The sequence below is a fragment of the Aricia agestis genome, chromosome Z (genome assembly GCF_905147365.1).
Source record: "Aricia agestis chromosome Z, ilAriAges1.1, whole genome shotgun sequence".
Classification (NCBI taxonomy): Eukaryota; Metazoa; Arthropoda; class Insecta; order Lepidoptera; family Lycaenidae; genus Aricia; species Aricia agestis.
Genome location: NC_056428.1, coordinates 23,649,408 through 23,669,209, shown reverse-complemented (window position 1 = coordinate 23,669,209; position 19,802 = coordinate 23,649,408). Strand labels below are relative to the sequence as shown.

Sequence of the window (19,802 nt, the reverse complement as noted above, 5' to 3'; positions counted from 1 at the left end):
CTTCATGTGTGTCAGGACTCAGGCAACATTCGGTACCCTATACTGTTAAGAATACTATAAAACCGGCAATCCGACGAAACGACAATTTTATTTACTTTAAATGTGAGTATAAATTTCTCACCCAACTACTTATCTACAATTTCTGTCTAAATTCAATTTATTTACGATAAAAGATTACATGATATTATTATTTGCAACAATAAATATTGTATGCTAGCAAAAACGTATAAATATCAACGCTTTTTCAAGTGATACCAATAAGTGTTCTAAACCTCCTCTCAACAAAATGTCAATAATTCTGGTGCTGCTTTTGGGATTATCCGTATCGTACGGTATTGACCATGGGGATAGTGAGTAAGTACAAAAATACTTATCATAATGGAATATTCATAATACCACAAATTTATTTTCTGCACGGGGACAATTCCAAAATTACTTACGTTTATTTCTAAGAACATAATTAGTAGCCAAATCGATCCAACCAATCTCAAGGTTTAACTAAGGTTCACTCGGCGTAACTGGGCGGTAGCGGTCATTGACTCCCTGTCAAAAACTTGTCATTTTTTATATAAACCGCGATTGACATTAAGGTGTCAAATGTTGTCAATCGCGACTTTGTATAGAAAAAGACAAGTTTTTGACAAGGAGTCAATGACCGCTACCGCCAAGTTATGCCAAGTGAACCTTAGTATCCGTTCATCAAAAAGAGCATGTTGAAATTTTGCTAGTCATGGCCTTTTAAGGACCTATCAGAGAACGGTCACGTGGTCAAGCGTTCAAACGGTCAGTTTTGCGTTATTTGTGTTGTATTACGTTACATAAAGATACTCACACAGGGGGCGTTCTGACCGCGTCAGAATTGCTGCTGTGTGACTGACCGCTCGAACGTCGAATGCGAACGCAGAACGCTTTCAAATGCGTGATCGTCATATATTATAAAGTTCCCTTGCGTCATAACTTACTGATTAACTTCTTACAATGATAAATAATTATAGTGCTATAAAATGATAATAATCTGCGTAACCCGTGTAGTAAGCCACATCCTGACTCCTGACATACTCTCTTGGTTAGATACAGTTAGGTATTTTTTTTTTTACTTTCAGGTCAGGGATCCACGCAGCCGCGTTGCGAATGAGAAGACGCGCTGATCCAATGTAATTATTATACACTAGCTGTGCCCTGCGGTGTTACCAGCGGTATATTAGGGAAAATAAATTGTGATATTTTCCATAGTCCATACCAAATTTTATTAAAATCGCTCCAGCCGTTTAGACGTGAAGAAGTGACAAACATACAAACATAATATTATGTTACTTCTGATACCTCCAAGAGTATGTTTACAAAGTTTCATAATGTTTCGTCAAGTAGTTTTTGCGTGAAAGCGTAACAAACATCCACGCTTTCACATATTTTATAATATTAGTTAAGGCCTAAAGGAAGTGTGATTTTATCAAAATTAAAAAAAAACCTTAATTTTGATGAACTCCCATACATTTCAGGGATTCTTTAAATGTTTTTACGGTGCCCGAAAACTGCCCCGACGGCCAAAGACTGGTGAATGGCGTGTGCAGGGATATATGGAGGAAGCGAGGAAGAGCAGTCACAGCACCGATGGCAGCCGCTGACGAAGGGTGATGTTTATATGTAACTAGTTTATCGCGCGGGAATCGTACATCTTTTCGGGATAAAAAGTATCCTATGTCATTTCCCGGGATTCGAAGTTTCTCCATACGAAATTTCAGCAAAATCGTTTCAGCGGTTTGAGCGTGAAGAGGTAACAGACAGACACACTTTCGCATTCTTCTAACACAAATTCTTTGAAGCACCTTTTGTAACAGAGAACAATCAACTAGTAGTTCAGTCAACAATGTAGTTATAGATTCTATAACTACATTGTTGACTGACTGTTCCCGCTCACACGTTCTATAATATAGAACGTGTGAGCGGGAACCTAAGCGATTTCTTCTTTAAGTACGTAGGTATTCCTTTCTAATTCTGTTAGCACCCACAAAATATTGTTTTCAGTTAAGCCTCAGGCGCTGGTAAGTCGTCTGTTGTTCTTGGCGTCCAAGATATTACCTTCATTTTTCCACTCTCACTCTTGAAGCTCATTCCCGATAATTCATGATGTTTTTTATACATATAACTAAGCTCAAACAAGTGTATGGTCTATCTCACTAACTGGTAACCATATGCCTATGCGACGTCTCATGTAAAATGGTTACCATAATACGTATGCGACGTCCGCAACACCAAGGGTGCTACAGGTGTGTTTCCGCTTTAAGGGGTGTAATGATGGGATGTGTGGGGGGATGAGGAGATGAGGGGATGCGGGTTCGGTTAGTGAGGCCCTCTCACTCACTGAACGAAGCATAGAAGCGACAAAGCTATTATTCAAACAGAAATAGAAAGGTACATTTTAAAATAAAGATTTTTTTTAATTTTCACTATTCCTGAGCCTGTAGTTCGAAAACGGATGAGAATTTGGAAAAACTGTATAGAATTTTCATACAATATTTTTTGCTACAACGCATTGCTTTTTAGTTATTGGCGAAAAAACAAAAATTGAGAACTTTCCCTCCCCTCCCTCCGGCTCACCGCCTAGACGTCAGGACTTTTAGTATGTTTTGTCCCTAACCATCCTGAATAAGTACCTGCAGAAATCGCTTAGGTCCCGCTCACGCACTATATACGGTACCCTCCTTTGTGACATTCCTTAACCGGACTATGGGTGTTTTACATTATGGATGATTGATGATTGGATAAACAATAATTTGTTTATAATAATTAAACAATAATTATAACATAACATTCAACATTATTTTAATATTATGTTTATTGAACTTTCAGGCAAAGCAGAATGAGAAGGGACGCTGATCCAATGTAATTATAGTGTCTATTAACAACTTCGTATAAAAAATATTCTATCGTCATTTAAGTTCTAACACCACGTAAGTCACTTTTTGGCTATTTCGAAATTTTGATGTCATTCGCTAGAGAATCTGAAGACGCATCCTATCAGCCAACACGTACAGCTTAACAAAAACTTCTAAAATAATTAAATAGTAAACACATTTAAGAACTTAAAGGACGCTAAGTATTACCTACTTAAAATACGCAGAAATTCACTCGACTACAGCTTCTGTAGAGTTTTATTAAACAAACGACTTCGTTGAATTATGCGTGTTAAACTAGTTTTAAGGGTCAATTCAGACCGCAATGCGACGTGAAGATGCATTTCTAAATTTGTATGGATTTGACAGATTTGCACGACGTGTCACGTAATTGAAATCTGTCAAATCCGTACAAATTAAAAAGTGCATGTACGGTACGCGTCGCCTAGCGGTCTGAATTAACCCTCACAATGAGGGTTTTTGATATATTATCATTTGCCGCCAAAGGGACGGTAGGGTCTTTCGAGTTAAATGTCGTGTCAGACAGACATATGACAGCTAGATGAGTTATGACAGCTGTTTGATACGACAATTGACAAGATAGACCCTATAATTATGGCTACATAGCGCCATAAAACTCTACTTCATTCAGATACAATAGAAACCGATATAGAATCAACCGATGGCCAATTTATTATAGACCAAAGCCTAAGGCTACAATGTATTCAGTTTATAACCTTAGTTTATCCAAATAAAGAAATAAGTGGCACTCGGGGACTGCAGCAGTAAAACTTGCATAGCATTTCAACTTATGAAATTATAATTCGCATACGTCTAGTCGCACGCACACAAAAACCGAGTCTGGCAACGCCACTATGATAACTGAATATTTGGGGGGGTGAGGTTTTTTAGTTACGCAATTTATTAATTCTCAGGGCCTGTTTCACCACTTCCTGATAAGCCTATCCACCAATTAATTTGACAGATCAAGTATGGAGAATCTGTCAAAAAAGTTGTGAATAGCCTATTAGGCACTTTATCAGAAAGTGGTGAAACAGGCCCTTAATATCTTAAAAGTTGGCCAACAAGTATTATCTAAATTCTGACGAACTCCCATACATTTCAGGGATTCTTTAAATGTTTTTACGGTGCCCGAAAACTGCCCCGACGGCCAAAGACTGGTGAATGGCGTGTGCAGGGATATATGGAGGAAGCGAGGAAGAGCAGTCACAGCACCGATGGCAGCCGCTGACGAAGGGTGATGTTTATATGTAACTAGTTTATCGCGCGGGAATCGTACATGTTTTCGGGATAAAAAGTATCCTATGTCATTTCCCGGGATTCGAAGTTTCTCCATACGAAACTTATTCAGGGTGGTTAGGGACAAAAATACTAAAAGTCCTGACGTCTAGGCAGTGAGCTGGAGGGAGGGGGGGCGACAAAAGGTCTCAATTTTTGTTTTATCGCCAATAACTAAAAAACGTTGCGTTGTAGCAAAAAATATTCTATGATGAAACTAAAGCTGTCTATAATTAAAATTCTACACAGTTTTTCCAAATTCTCATCCGTTTTCGCACTACAGGATCAGGAAAAGTGAAAATTAAAAAAATGATAACTTTTAAATATGCCTTTCTATTTCTGTTTGAATAATAGCTTTATCGCTTCTATGCTTCGCTCGGTGAGTGAGAGGGCCTCACTAACCGAACTATACTCTATAGGTGTTTTACATTATGGATAATTGATGATTGGATAAACAATAATTTGTTTTTATTAATTAAACAATAATTATAACATAACATTCAACATTATTTTAATATTATGTTTATTGAACTTTCAGGCAAAGCAGAATGAGAAGGGACGCTGATCCAATGTAATTATAGTGTCTATTAACAACTTCATATAAAAAATATTCTATCGTCATTTAAGTTCTAACACCACGTAAGTCACTTTTTGGCTATTTTAAAATTTTGATGTCATTCGCTAGAGAATCTGAAGACGCATCCTATCAGCCAAAACGTACAACTTAACAAAAACTTCTAAAATAATTAAATAGTAAACACATTTTAGTATGGTATCTATACAAAATTATGCAATTGGTTTCTCTCTCCTAAAATGTTAGAACTTAAAGGACGCTATGTATTACTTAAAATACGCAGAAATTCACTCGACTTCTGCTTCTGTAGAGTTTTGAAGACAAACAACTTCGTTGAATTATGCGTGTTATACTAGATTTAAGGGTCAATTCAGACCGCAATGCGACGCGAAGATGCATTTCTAAATATGTATGTTTTTGACAGATTTGCACGACGTGTCATGTAATTGAAATCTGTGAAATCCATACAAATTAAAAAATGCATGTACGGTACGCGTCGCCTAGCGGTCTGAATTAACCCTTACAATGAGGGTTTTTGATATATTATCATTTGCCACCAGAGGGACGGTAGGGTCTTTCGTGTCAAATGTCGTGTCAGACAGACATAATATGACAGCTAGATGAGTTATGACAGCTGTTTGATACGACAATTGACAATATAGACCCTATAATTATGGCTACATAGCGCCATAAAACTCTACTTCATTCAGATACCATAGAAACCGATATAGAATCAACCGATGGCCAATTATTATAGACCAAAGTCTAAGGCTACAAAGTATTCAGTTTATAAGCTTAGTCTATCCAAATAAAGAAATAAGTGGCACTCGGGGACTGCAGCAGTAAAACTTGCATAGCATTTCAACTTATGAAATTATAATTCGCATACATCTAGTCGCACGTATACAAAAACCGAGTCTGGCAACGCCACACTGATAACTGAATGGGGGTGAGGTTTTTTCGTTACGGAATTTCTTACTGTTTCACCTCTTCCTAATAAGGCTATCCACCAATTAACTTGACAGATCAAGTATGGAGAATCTGTCAAAAAAGTTGTGAATAGCCTATTAGGCACTTTATCAGAAAGTGGTGAAACAGGCCCTTAATATTTTAAAAGTTGGCCAACAAGTATTATCTAAATTCTGACGAACTCCCATACATTTCAGGGATTCTTTAAATGTTTTTACGGTGCCCGAAAACTGCCCCGACGGCCAAAGACTGGTAAATGGCGTGTGCAGGGATATATGGAGGAAGCGAGGAAGGGCAGTCACAGCACCGATGGCAGCCGCTGACGAAGGGTGATGTTTATATGTAACTAGTTTATCGCGCGGGAATCGTACATCTTTTCGGGATAATAAGTATCCTCTATCATTTTCCGGGATTCGAAGTTTCTCCATACGAAATTTCAGTAAAATCGTTTCAGCGGTTTGAGCGTGAAGAGGTAACAGACAGACACACTTTCACAATCTTCTATCACAAATTCTATGAAGCACCTATTGTAACAGAGAACAATCAACTAGGTGTTTTCCATTACGGGTACATCCTGAATGAATGTATAAAACATTTGTTTATAATAATTAAACAATTATAATATAACATAACATTTACCATTATTGCAATATTATGTTTATTGAACTTTCAGGCAAAGCAGAATGAGAAGAGAATCTGTAAGTATATTATTATAGTATCTACTAGATGACGCCCGCAACTTCGTTGCACCAAAATTCGTTTATCGCGCGGGAACCGTACATTTTCCCGGATTAAAAATTATCCTATGTCCTTTCCCGGATTAAAAATACCTCCATGCCAACAGCAAAATCGGTTCAGCGGTTCGGGCGTAAAGAGGTAACAGACAGATAGACACACTTTCGCATTTATAATATTAGTATGAATATGGATTAACAACTAAATATAATATTTTCATATATTATAATATTATGCTTTGTTTGGCAGCTGCTTCTATAGAGTTTTGTTAAACAAACGACCTCGATAACTTGTGCGTGTTATAATACGTCTTGACTCTTGTACCAATGAGTTTTCGAATTTTCGAATATATTTTAATTTGTCACCAGAGGGACAGTATGACAGCTTTTTGACACGACAATTGACACGATAGACCCGAATGCTACATAGGTCTTAGCGCCATAAAATCCTCATTCGTTCAGAATTTAGAGGATATTTCGCTGAATGTGGTTCAATAGAATCAACCGATGGCCAACTATAGGCCAAAGCCTAAGCTACAAAGTCTTTAGTTTATGACCTTATTCCCAAAATTATAAACTTAATTATATCCAAATAAAAAAAAATACGTGTGATACTCGGGGGCTGCCGCGGTAAAGCTATCGCATAGCATTTTTATCAAGTTATGCAATTATAATTCGCACGTCAAGGCGCACGCACACAAACACCGTGCCGAAGTCTTGCAACGCCGTACTGATGATGATGACGATTGTTGTATGGAATTTCTTGATTCCGTTGCCGTTCTGGATACTTTTTATTCCGGATAAATGTACGGTTCTCGCACGATAAACGAATTTTGGAGCAACAGAGTTGTGGGCGTCTTATTCTATAATCTATACTCCATAGCAGGGGTCACCAAATGGCGGACCGCGGTCCGCATCCGGACCGCCGACCCATTGTGTGTTTCAAGCCACCATGTTCGACCAAGCATGTTCGAAGATGAACTTCGTTAGAAATAAATTTCGGTCTCGACGATACCGATGAACATCTCCATCTTCAATTTGCACCAATTTCACTCCAAACAAGCAACAAAAATTGTCACTTTTCTCATTGATAAGTAAATAAATACCTTTGTAATTCCCGTAATTAGGTACCTTTGTTTATTAATTTTTACAAAATGTGCGGACCGTGAAGGTAATTTAATTTCTGAAAATGAATTACAGCGAAACTAATTGGTGACCCCTGCTGTATAGTATGTCATATTTTTTTAACCCTGATTAATGAAACACTTTGTATTTTGAACTGCAGGACTGAGCCTACATCGTTTGGATTCTCGACGTAAATACTTGACGCAAGAATGGTCTAATAAGGATAAAATGACATTTGAAATTATAAATTATACTGCAGTATTATAAAAACTTTTGTTTCATTTAACAAGTTGTTGTGGTGTTGACATGACACGGCATTGACATACACAATAAAACCTAATATTACATAGTTTCTATAAAATATAATATCAATATTGTAATTATATTATTGATTCATACGATTCATAATATACGCGACGAAAAACTTTGGGTCCCTTTCGACGAAAATGCGGAAACGTAGGTGATTTAAATTTTGCACAGTTATCAGTTAGTTATCTTTAAACGAGCAATTCTTGTATAATTGGAATCTCGGAATCGGCTCCAACGATTTTCATGAAATTTAGTATACTAGAGATCGCCCAATGGTCGAAATTCGACCTTAATTTCAACGACATATTAGGACTACTACTTGCCTATATTTTGTAAAAAACATTGACTTTATAATTTTTTTTTCAACTCTTGTCTCTGGGACTTACCTGAACTCAGACTGGCCGCGTAAGCATTGTCTAATAGGATCTAAGATTCAATAAATAAAAACTATAATCCATTTTCAATTTGTCAACTTGTTGTCAACAGACTTCAACCATAAATAAAAAGAGTATAATTCGTATGTATAGGCTTGCTTGTCACTCAAAAATCTGTCATTTCTCATGTGTGTGTGTTGTAGTGTGTGTAATGTTTTATTTGTTAAAAAAATGTATGATAAAAGCATAATTTCAAAATAATATTAGTTCGATGCAGTCCTTCACCATATAAACTATAACTGTGCAAAATTTCATGCACCTACGTTTCATAAAAAGGGTTACAAAGTTTTTCGTTCGCGTATTAATATTATGATGATAGGGGGTTTCGGGGGCGATAAATCGATCTAGCTAGGAATCATTTATAGAAAATGTCATTTAATTCGTGTTTTATCGAAAACCGAGCAAAGCTCGGTCATTAAACTTTTTAATCGGGACTTAACGCGACTTATTTAAGTAGTAATGCTACTACGAGTACATACTTTTTCTCGACGTTTCGGCCGTGTTGCAACGGCCGTGGTCACGAGGGGACTGCAGGAGCGCGACGTCTTCGTTTGCACCGGGCGGTCGGTTCTACGACTACCCTCGAATTGTCCAATATTTGTGTTCCAATACACTGAAAGTCAGTAGGTTCACTGCGACACACAACACTAACTGTATCCGGGTTTACACTTATAGACAGAGGTGACACACGCGGTTTGCACTTATTGATCACTGGATTCCAGGCGGGCGACAATTTAAATCCGTCCTCACGATTGAAATTTTTGTACTTTTTAATTTCAATTGCTTCACGTATTACTCTCGTGTGGTAATGACGATCCGTAGAGAGGATTTTAGGGTCGTGTAGCTCCATCCAGTGATTAGTCCCCATATCAAGCAGATGTTCTGCTACCGCGGATTTATTTGTCTGGCGATTTTTCACTGCGGCTATGTGCTCTTTCACTCTTTCGCCAATAGTCCGTTTCGTTTGGCCAATGTACGAACTACCACAGCTACAATCTATTTTATAAACCCCAGGAGTTTGGAAAGGTAAGGAATCCTTTGGTGACCGAAGTACTTGTGATATTTTACGTAACGGAGTATACACAGTCTTAATGGAGTATTTCCTCAGCTCTGTTCCAATTTTGTCCGTTACGCCTTTGATGTATGGTAAAAATGCTGCTTGACGGTTCACCTCTGGATACCTCGTTTTCTCCTTCTGTCTTCTCAATCCCCTCGACACCTTATACCCTTACTTAAATAAGTCGCGTTAAGTCCCGATTAAAAAGTTTAATTATAATGCAACGCGAAAGTTTAAAATGTTATCTTAAAGCTCGGTCAAACAACTAGTAACAATATTATGGTTTGTTTACTACAAGATACGCTTTCGGCTAGCGGTATTACGCTACCTGTGAAAAACGCATCGCAATTTGCAACGTCGCAATATAGATTGACCTTTACCCAAAATGTTCCGACCTCGATTCAGAATATATTTGTACTTTATGTATCGTTTTAATATAATTATGTATATTATTATTAATATGCCGAAACTATTGAAATAACGAAAAACACACGTTATATAATGACTGTAAACACAAATGGTAAAAACATGGTAAAAACCATAGACTTATAATATATAGAATTTGTTTAGAATAGAATCACGTGTCAATAAAAATATTTAGGAATACAATACAAGCGAAATTTCGAACAATATTTGGAAACTTTTCACAATTTAATATAAAAAGTTTGGTGAAAAGATTTGTTATTTGATCACCGTTTAAATTATTTTCATATTGTTTTTGGGAATTAATGGAGTACTTATCCTAAAATATATTTTTATTTACCTGTTGTTGCCGGTTCGTTACGTCGAAATTAGTGTATCACGTGGAAACCGGACATATTAAAACAAACCTATTTCCATATTTCCTTCTTCGGATCTCAAAGTATCCCCATGCTTCGTTTCATCAAAATCAGTTCAGCAGTTTGAACGTGAAAAGTTAAACAGACAGACACATTTTTGCATTTTATAAAATGGAGTTTTTATTTCATGACATATCAATGATAAGTATAGGTTTACCAGAATCTGATGGCAAAAAGTGAGAAAATAAATTGACTCTAGCAATACCGGGGTAATTGCAATAAAACATTTTGATCCTTTTGCGGCTGATTCTGTGTGTTAAACATGCTTTAATTAATCCAAAATTGTCATCTGATTCTAGTAGACCTTAGATACATTTTACTTTATTTTTTTTACTTTTTTGAATACAAAACGCTGTTGATGATGAAGATTCATTTCCCGCCTAATATCAAAATAGATTCCCTCACGAAAAAATAATATTTCAGAATATTTAATAAGGCCCAAACTTAGCTCCTTAGCATAATTTACCACAAAAGATTCAGTGAATAATACGAACAGAGAATGGGGCTTCGCTGACGCATTCATTTAAATCTATTTTGAATATCAATGCGTATTAAAAATACTACCTGGGCGACGGGGAATTTTTTAAGGTGCTTCTAGATTACACCCGCATCACTTGCGACAGGTTTAAGCAATGAGTTTCTAAAATACTAGAGTAGCAATGTCTTACAAAAGATTCTCAGAAACTTTTGACAGCAGGCACAATATCTGGTGTCTATCAGAAATTTCGTATACCTACCGATGTTTGTACTTTTTTTTGATGAATAAATCGCGTCAAGCGCAGAACATATTTTGACCTGGTTGAAAACTTGGACCAGGGAGAGAGTAGACCGCCACGACTAACAATGTATCCCTGCTGTTTCGTTTTCATATCTGATAAGGATCTTGTTCCACTTGAATGACATAGAGGCGTACTTATTATAACCTAAATGTACTTTTAAAACCTGTCTCTCTCTCTATCAGCCCCAAATTTATAAATAGGCCGTAAAGGCCGAGGCCTAGGGACGGCAGCGTCCTAGAGGGGCGGCAGCGTTCATAGAGGGGATTTCGTACATCGCGGCCGCAGAAATAAAGTGGCCTACAGGCTTCGATCACTAATATAATATTAGCAGCTGTAGGCAGCCTACAGGTGCCTACAGTCATAAAAAATATAAATTCGACACTGCTTTGTAACTCAACGATCTCAGTAGTTAGATGGACAGTTTACTTACTTACTTACTTACTGCGGCGCAGCGACCCAAATTGAGTCTTGGCCTCTGACACAAGCACACGCCATTTATTTCGATCCTGTGCGACATCTTGCCATGATCCGGCTCGTAACGCCTTCAGGTCCTTTTCTACCTCATCCCTCCAGCGGTATCTGGGACGGCCTACCGGTCGTTTGCCAGTCATTTGCCCCACATACGCTTTTTTAGCCGCTCGGTCATCATTCATTCTTTCTACGTGACCGAGCCAGCGGATTCGGTGAGATTTGTATTCCCCGATAATATTGGGCGTTGCCACGAGTTTTTCAACCTCAAGGTTTTTCCGTGGCCTCCAACTGCCATCTTCATCCCTCGTCGGTCCGAGAATCTTGCGCAGTATTTTTCTCTCAGCTACTAACAGCTTTGTTTCCTCCTTTTGAGTTAGGGTCCAAGTTTCACTGCCGTATAAGAGTATAGGTCGAATTACAGTTTTATATATTCGTATCTTCGTACCTCTACTTAGGATCTTGGACACTAAAATTCTATGGAGTGCCGCACTACACCGAAGAGCACTTTGGATTCGGATGTCGATCTCATCTACTCTAGAATTTGTGTCGGTTATAGTGCAACCTAGGTACTTAAACTTAGCTGTTCCTGTGTATGAGATGTTATCTACTAAAAGATCTTCAGGTGGTTGTCGTTTATCTTTGTATCTCCGCATGTGCAAGTATTCAGTTTTGCCATGATTGATTTTAAGTCCGACTTTATTGGCTTCCTTCTCAAGGGTCCTTACCATATCCACGACATCAGACTTTTTCTCACTCATGAGAGCCAGATCATCTGCATAGCCTATTACTTGATGTTTTCCATTAAGCTGGACGCCCCTGTCAAGGTCTGTTACTTTCCTTATTATGTATTCTAACGCTAGGTTAAATAACATTGGTGAGAGAGCATCCCCCTGTTTTAGTCCAGTCTCTATGTTAAATAAACTCGTATATGACCTGTCTACCCGTACCACCGCACTACTCTTACTCGTAGCTGTCTTGATCAAGTTAATAAGTTTCTCAGGGATTTGGAAATTCCTTAATATCGTGTATAGGGAAGCACGATCTATACTATCATATGCCTTAGCAAAATCTACAAATAGCACATGGATGTTCTGTGCATATTCCCATTTTTTCTCCATCAACTGCTTAAGTAGAAAGATCTGATCTACTGTACTACGGTTTCGCCTAAATCCGCATTGATAGTCCCCTAACAGATTCTCAGCATATGGTTCTAATCGCTTTAGGAGCACGTACGAAAGGATCTTATATGCTGTTGGCAATAGTGCAATTCCTCGGTAATTTGCACATTTCTTCCTCGAACCTTTCTTAAGTATGGGGCAGATAATGGCAGTGTTCCATTTAGAAGGTAGAACTTCATTATTCCAGATTTTACTTAGTAGGTCATATATCCTTAACTGTAACATCTCACCACCACATTTCCAGATCTCAGAGGGGATGTTGTCAATACCTGGTGACTTGTTATTTTTTAGTTTGGGGATTGCTTGCTTCACTTCATCAAATTGCAGTGGTGGTATATCTGACATATTAAGGGCATCATTCTCCTGTATATGTTGGTCCGGGACAGCACAATTTAAAAGCCGCTTGAAATAATCTCTCCATGTATCTTGGATTTCATTCTCTGCAGTTATTAAATTTCCACTTTCATCTTCCATTAAGTTTGTTGTTGCTTGATATACCTTTTTAACTGACTTAACTTCCTTATAAAATTTCCTAGACTCGTTGGCCTTTATTAGGTTTTCCATATTCTGTACCATATTTTCCATGTGTTGTCTTTTAGCGAACCTTAACATTCTTTTTGTTTCCTTTCTTTTCTCTAAATAAATTGCTTTAACATTTTCGTCCTTCTCAGCTAAAATTTTTAGTTTTCTTCTATCCTCTATCATAGCTTTACATTCTTCCGTTAGCCACTTAGTCCTTCCCTTATTTTTCTTTTTTCCTAGTACACTTATTCCAATTTCTTTTACTGTATTTTCTATCGTATTCCACGTCTCATCTACGCTCTTTTCGTTATCTAGTTCTTTGAATCTATTATTTAATTGCAGTTGAAACTCGTTTCTGATTTTCTCTACTTTGAGATTTTCTACATTAATGTCATCCGGATTTTTCTGTTTTTTATTTCTTACTATTCTAATTTTAGCTTTTAATTTAACACCTAACATATAATGATCACTGTCGCAGTCCGCGCCTCGAAAAGTCCTAACGTCTTCTATGTATTTCTTATGCCTGTTATCAATGAGTACGTGATCAATTTGGTTAACAGTAACTCCATCGGGTGACTTCCAGGTGCCTTTATGTATTTCCTTGTGGGGAAACATTGTACTTTTTACAACCATGGACTTAGATGTCGCGAAGCTTATTAGACGTACTCCATTGTCATTAGATTGAATATGTTTGCTGTATTTTCCGATTGTAGGGACGAATGCATCCTCCTTTCCTATTTTAGCATTAAAGTCGCCAACTATTATTTTTATGGACAGTTTACAAGTGCATAATGTTGAATCTTTAATATCCTTTTATATACTTACCATCTACGAATAATAAAAACTAAGGAAGAGTAACTCCGTCAAAAAACATGCTCCAAAATACTTGTCAAAAAAGTGTACCTTAGGTACACATTATATTTAGGTGGCCTTGAGCGGTATAAAGGCTGACATTACATGACAGTTCGAATGGAACCAAATTTAAAACGGTAATAGTATGGGAGTTATGTTTCCTTAGTTTTTTTTGTAATTCAAGAACGGCTATAGCTAGATTTCTGAAATTTTCACAGATTATATATATTATTATCTGTTGCGGCTATAACAACAAATACTAAAAATAAAATAAAGTAAATATTTAAGGGGTCTCCCATACAAGAAACCTGATTTTTTGGCCTTTTTAGCTTATAATCAATAATGGTAACAGCTAGGCACTTGAAATTTTCACAAAAAACTTAATTATATTGTTACTTTAATAATTAGTAATAAAATTAAATAAAAGTAAATATTTATGGGGGGCTCTCATACAAAAAACACATTTTTTTTAACCTAACCCTTGGTGCGCGAGTCCGGCTAGCACTTGGCCGATTATTTCACTTTTGTATGGGGAAACACGTGAACCGGGCGTGCTCACCCATACAAATCACAAAAAATGATCTTTTAGCGCTGCTACTGTCACTTAATTATGTTACACCTAGGGTTGCCAGGTCGCTTAACCAAAAAGCCGGACAAAGAAGCCAGCTTGGCCAGACATTTGTACAAAAAAATCCTGCTATCGAGTACTTAGAATCTGAACTCTTAGTGTAGAATTACGTTCGTAATTTTCTGTTTTATTAAAACAATTTTACATTTTATTAGGTTTTTCCTTCTAAAAATAGTAGATTTTCATATGAAATTATTGATTCAAAGCTCTACAAAATCCGGACTCCTCTTAATTTTGGCCGGACACGCAATCAAAAAGCCTGACTGTGTCCGGCTTTATCCGGACGCCGGGCAACCCTAGTTACACCTATAGTCTAAGAGCGAGTGTTCGGCAGACTTAATCACAAAAAATGTTGCTCTTTCAGCGCTGCTACTTTCAGAGTGAACTCAATACAAGGAATACATAATACATTTACACCATAAAGTATTATCACTTAGTTTTGTTACACCTTGTATTATATATCTACTTACAAATACTACCTCAAACAGCTCGAGATCAAAGCGAAATTCGAGGTTTCAGAATCGGGTCCCAGTATCGTCTCGCTTGATTCTCGCATCGACAATATCAAGCTACTTTCAGAGTGAACTCAATACAAGGAATACATAATACATTTACACCATAAAGTATTATCACTTAGTTTTGTTACACCTTGTATTATATATCTACTTACAAATACTACCTCAAACAGCTCGAGATCAAAGCGAAATTCGAGGTTTCAGAATCGGGTCCCAGTATCGTCTCGCTTGATTCTCGCATCGACAAATAATGGACATAATAATATATGTGCTGTAAATTATACGGGGACATGATATGCAGACGTATTGCCGTACGGTGCAACACTGTGTATTTATTACTGCAAACGAGTGAGCAATTGTATATTTAAAATACTAACAAATAAGAGCGAAACTCTTGTGTGTCAATTTTAACTTGGTTAATATTTGACTCAGTAATTTGATATTCAGGTCAAAGGATATTGGATGTATCGTGTTAATAACGAATGTTTTTAACACGTTGCTTCTCACAAAATAAACAAAGTCTTTCAAAATCTCTAAAACTTATATTTTTACTGTTGTCACAAAACTCTTATAGCGTAATTAAATCTGCATAATATCTCTTTCTATAAATAATAATTAATAAAATTATTTGTGTAAACTGCCTTTATTGAATAAAATAACAATAATAAAATAAGAAATGCTACATACTGAACTGATCAAATAACCAGAAGTTGCTTACAAACTTTTATGAACATTTGAGGCCTGTTTCACCACTTCCTGATAAGGCTATCCACCAATTAACTTGACAGATCAAGTATGGAGAATCTGTCAAAAAATTTGTGAATAGCCTATTGGGCACTTTATCAGAAAGCGGTGAAACAGGCCCCTACCCTTTTTCAGCACTGAGGGCTTAGACAAGCGGCAAGCGATTATCGTAAACGCCAACGCCAACGTCACAAAATGTATAGGATTTGACATTAAAGCAATGTCAATTAAATGTCAAATAGCATACATTTTGTTAGCGTTTACGATAATCGCTTGCCACTTGTCTACTAGGGCTAATATTGATTTTACGGTCGGATCCAGTACTATTATCTAATAATAAAATGTAACACTTGCGAACATACTGTCAGCTTCCAAACACAAAAAAACTGGAGTAAAAATCGTTCCAACCGGACACGGACACACTTAGGGTGACCAGATGTCAGGAATTTTCCTGACATGTCGGGAATTTCAGACATAATATTATGTCAGGAATACGGCCGGAAAAGGGAAATGTTAGGAATTTTCTGCAAATAATTGAAACAATAAAATTTTATTTTTAATCACAATAACAAAAAAGGTAGGTACTTTGGAGTTTCATTAATTGTAACTTATAAATAATCGTAAATATCTTAAAAAACATAAATCAATCAACATTGACAAATTAAAAACTTAAAAAATCAACTTGAAATAAATAGCTCGTGTCAGGAATTTTGTCCGAAAATCAAGAATTTTGTTAGGACTTTTGAAATTTGTATCTGGTAACCCTAGACACACTTGAGTGCCAGATACAGACACACAAACGGACAAACACATCAAACTTATAACACCTTTTTATCGGGGGCTAAGAGCACGTTCTTTGCCTCATGATTCCAGATAACCTGAGACTTGTGTGCAAAGTCTTAATTACAAATCAAACCTATTACCGGGAGATTAGCAATCACAAACTTAGACTTAACTTCATAGACTATCGGAATATCATCTCAAACTTATAATGACTTTTAAGACTGAGGCGAACCAATTTGCTCCAATAAGGTTTTAAATTGTAACCATTTAATAGTCAGTTTTCAACACTTGAAAGAGTTTCTGTTAATTTGTTGAAATTAAATTTTATTACATTTAAGCAAAAACTTATACACTGCATAAGATGCATTGCTTGTAAATTGTAATGCGTAGAGTGTAGACATTATATTAAGTATGCGTATTGGTCAAGAACCGATACCCAAAGTAAAAGATGTAAAAGTGGCCACTATATCGGGAAGGTCTTATGGTTTCCCATCAGAATATGTCATTTTAGAATATGGCATGGTGATTGGTGTTTTGATTTTGACTTACTATTGCACAGTTTCCAAAGATGAATACTGAGCTACAGAGGTTTCTTGACCAAGGTGAACACTAGGAATCGAGTCAGTAGCAGTCATTGATTCCCTGTAAAAAAACTTGTGATTTTCTATATAAACCGCGATTGACAATGAAGAACTTCGAACTCATAAAAAGTTGGAGTTTATCATTCAAAGAGCTACGAGTACCAAGAGGTTTTCCAATGTTATTCTTAAATATTCTAAATATAGTGCGAGCATTTTTCATTTAGTGCACAGACTAAACAGGTCAATGATCGCTACCGCCTTGTTTCGCCGAGTACGGTATAGAACTATTTAACAGAGTTGTTGATTGCTTACTATACTGACTTTAGCCAGTCAAAAGCGCCAGTGAATAGATAAACTTCAGTTAAAAAAATATCAACATTATTCAGCTTGAAAATTCCGTAAACGTAGAATGACTTTTCATTAAAATGAGAGTATAAGGGCCTGTTTCACTACTTTCTGATAAAGTGCCGAATAGGTACTATTCACAACTTTTTGACAGATTCTCCATACTTGTCAAGTTAATTGGTGGCTAGCCTTTTCGTCATTTATCAGGAAGTGCTGAAACAGACCCTAAACCTATCTTTGATGAAGATCAGGACATTAACGTTTATATAAAGCAAACCAAAATTATCGGAAAGGATCAAAATAGTAACAGGTCCGTCATTTTGATAGTTTGGCTTTTGGCGGGAATTCCCAAAGTTTAATTAACGTAATCAGATTTTAGAACACCATCTAATGGAGATTACAAAGTTGAAATTAACATGACTCTGTTGACGATCTGTTTAGCGGACATTATGAGTACCTAGTGTTGCTGTTTTGGTCCTACAATCTAGAAACTAGAATAACACATTACTGGTCCTACAAAGATTGGCGTAATGAATATTTTTATGTGGCTTTCATAAACATAAGAAACTACAAAAGGTCTTGTTATTTTGAGGAAATTTGTTAAGCTTAGAGACTAGTTCCAGGTTTTTTAATAATAAAATAGTTGCTAGCAGTCCACCGATCATTTTTAAACAAGAGCTTCAAAAATGTTTAATTATTACTTAATTAGAGAACTTCAATTTCAGATGAATAACGTGTCCAGTTTTTCACGTGAGTAAAACCTGAGACTACAAAAGTTCGTTTTACTAGTATTGGTCCCAGAACTCCCAGATCCTAGCGCGATCAGACATAACTTATGTTCTCATGGATGTAACCTCAGATTTTCAGCCTCGTGGACTTAGAATACCTGCGTGTTTGTGTACTGATACTAGTTATACTATTCTACAAAATACAGTCAATGTCCGTAAACCAGTTGGACTGCAGATAATTATATAATGATATGCTGCAGATAGTTAGATAATGCAGATAATGATAATTAGCTGTAGAGAATTATTTACTATACAATTTTGTATATAAACAAAGGAATAAATTAATAAATTATTTTAGGTAAAATGTTACTCCACTAATAAAAAATTTAACAGATCGTATCAACTAGAAAAAACCAATCAAATCAACAACAGCCTTAGGTTGACAGTCAGGTTTAAGTCAAAGTTTTTAGGACTTTTACGGGGGACGAGAATGCAAACTAACTAGGTAAAGTGCAAATATAAGATATATTTTATTTTAAAATTTCACACTTTAACGGATTGTATCAGGCAATCTGCAGATTACCTAGGTAATGTGCACAGTAACATATTCTGCATTCTCACGGTAACATAATATATATAAACATCAGCCATGAGAATTTATGTTAAATAAGATAAATTTTTAGTTACTTTTTTCACCTGGTACCTGCCCGTGTCACACGTAGAGCTCCACAAACACGCAGGTATTCTGTATATATGAGGCACTACTAGTACTACCCCTCGCGCCTTTAGGTATCGAACTGTAAGTACCCCTTTAAGAGGATTCCACACCGCCATTTTTTCCATACAAACGTTGTCCCCTGTTTCCTCCCTGGATAATGCTAGTAGAGTTATAATTTTTTTCCTGAATATCTACGGCCACTAATACAATCTCCCTATGTTTTCTTTTTTTTCATAATTTAATTATTAATTATGATATGAACGTTCAAAAACCCAAAAAAATGGCCAGATTTTCCACTGTGTTCAAACGTCCAGAAAACAGATTTGGATAGATTATACAAAAAAAGCAAAACATAGGAACACAGCTCAAGCCTTTTTTTAATCTTTAATGAAAAAAGTACTTAAATCGGTTAAGTTTTGGAGAAGGAATCAGGGGACAACGAATCGTTGATTTTCTGGATTTTCTGCAGTTGTCTCTATCGCGTTCTGCGGTATAGGCTTGAGGTAAGGGAGACAGCTATAGATATTACACGTACTTTTTTTTCATTTCTCTAGCCGCTGTGGTATCCTCTTAAAGGGGCAGATCACAAGGGACTCACAAGCGAGCGGTGACGCGCGCGCAATATTTTTTCGTCGCATATATCTAGTGATGGGTAATTTTCCGAAAAATTTCAAAGCTCGGAAATTTTTCAATTTATTTTTCAGAAAAATTAGAAAAATAATGG

The 19,802-nt window shown here is 36.5% G+C and overlaps 1 protein-coding gene across 3 annotated transcripts; it reads left to right on the top strand.

Moving 5' to 3' along the window:
* Positions 1 to 223: 223 nt before the first annotated feature.
* LOC121739316 lies at positions 224 to 7,859 on the top strand. Of its 3 annotated transcripts, none has more exons than XM_042131703.1 (9): positions 224 to 354; positions 1,104 to 1,154; positions 1,500 to 1,631; positions 2,851 to 2,883; positions 4,021 to 4,152; positions 4,732 to 4,764; positions 5,934 to 6,065; positions 6,410 to 6,434; positions 7,730 to 7,859. In XM_042131703.1, exons 1-9 carry the CDS (start codon positions 287 to 289, stop codon positions 7,787 to 7,789), a joined length of 666 nt encoding a protein of 221 aa, XP_041987637.1. In that variant the 5' UTR covers positions 224 to 286; the 3' UTR covers positions 7,790 to 7,859. The 3 variants fall into 3 exon arrangements, with proteins under 3 accessions (XP_041987637.1, XP_041987639.1, XP_041987640.1); XM_042131705.1 differs by having other exon boundaries at positions 7,756 to 7,820; XM_042131706.1 differs by lacking the exons at positions 4,732 to 4,764; positions 5,934 to 6,065.
* Positions 7,860 to 19,802: the final 11,943 nt, after the last annotated feature.

What these genes read in the sequence shown, in the direction of transcription:
- LOC121739316 (XM_042131703.1), top strand. Translation starts at nt 287, where the DNA reads ATGTCAATAATTCTGGTGCTGCTTTTGGGATTATCCGTATCGTACGGT. An exon ending in ATTGACCATGGGGATAGTGA is followed by an intron (nt 355 to 1,103) that starts GTAAGTACAAAA and finishes TTTTACTTTCAG; the next exon opens with GTCAGGGATCCACGCAGCCG. An exon ending in ATGGCAGCCGCTGACGAAGG is followed by an intron (nt 6,066 to 6,409) that starts GTGATGTTTATA and finishes TTGAACTTTCAG; the next exon opens with GCAAAGCAGAATGAGAAGAG.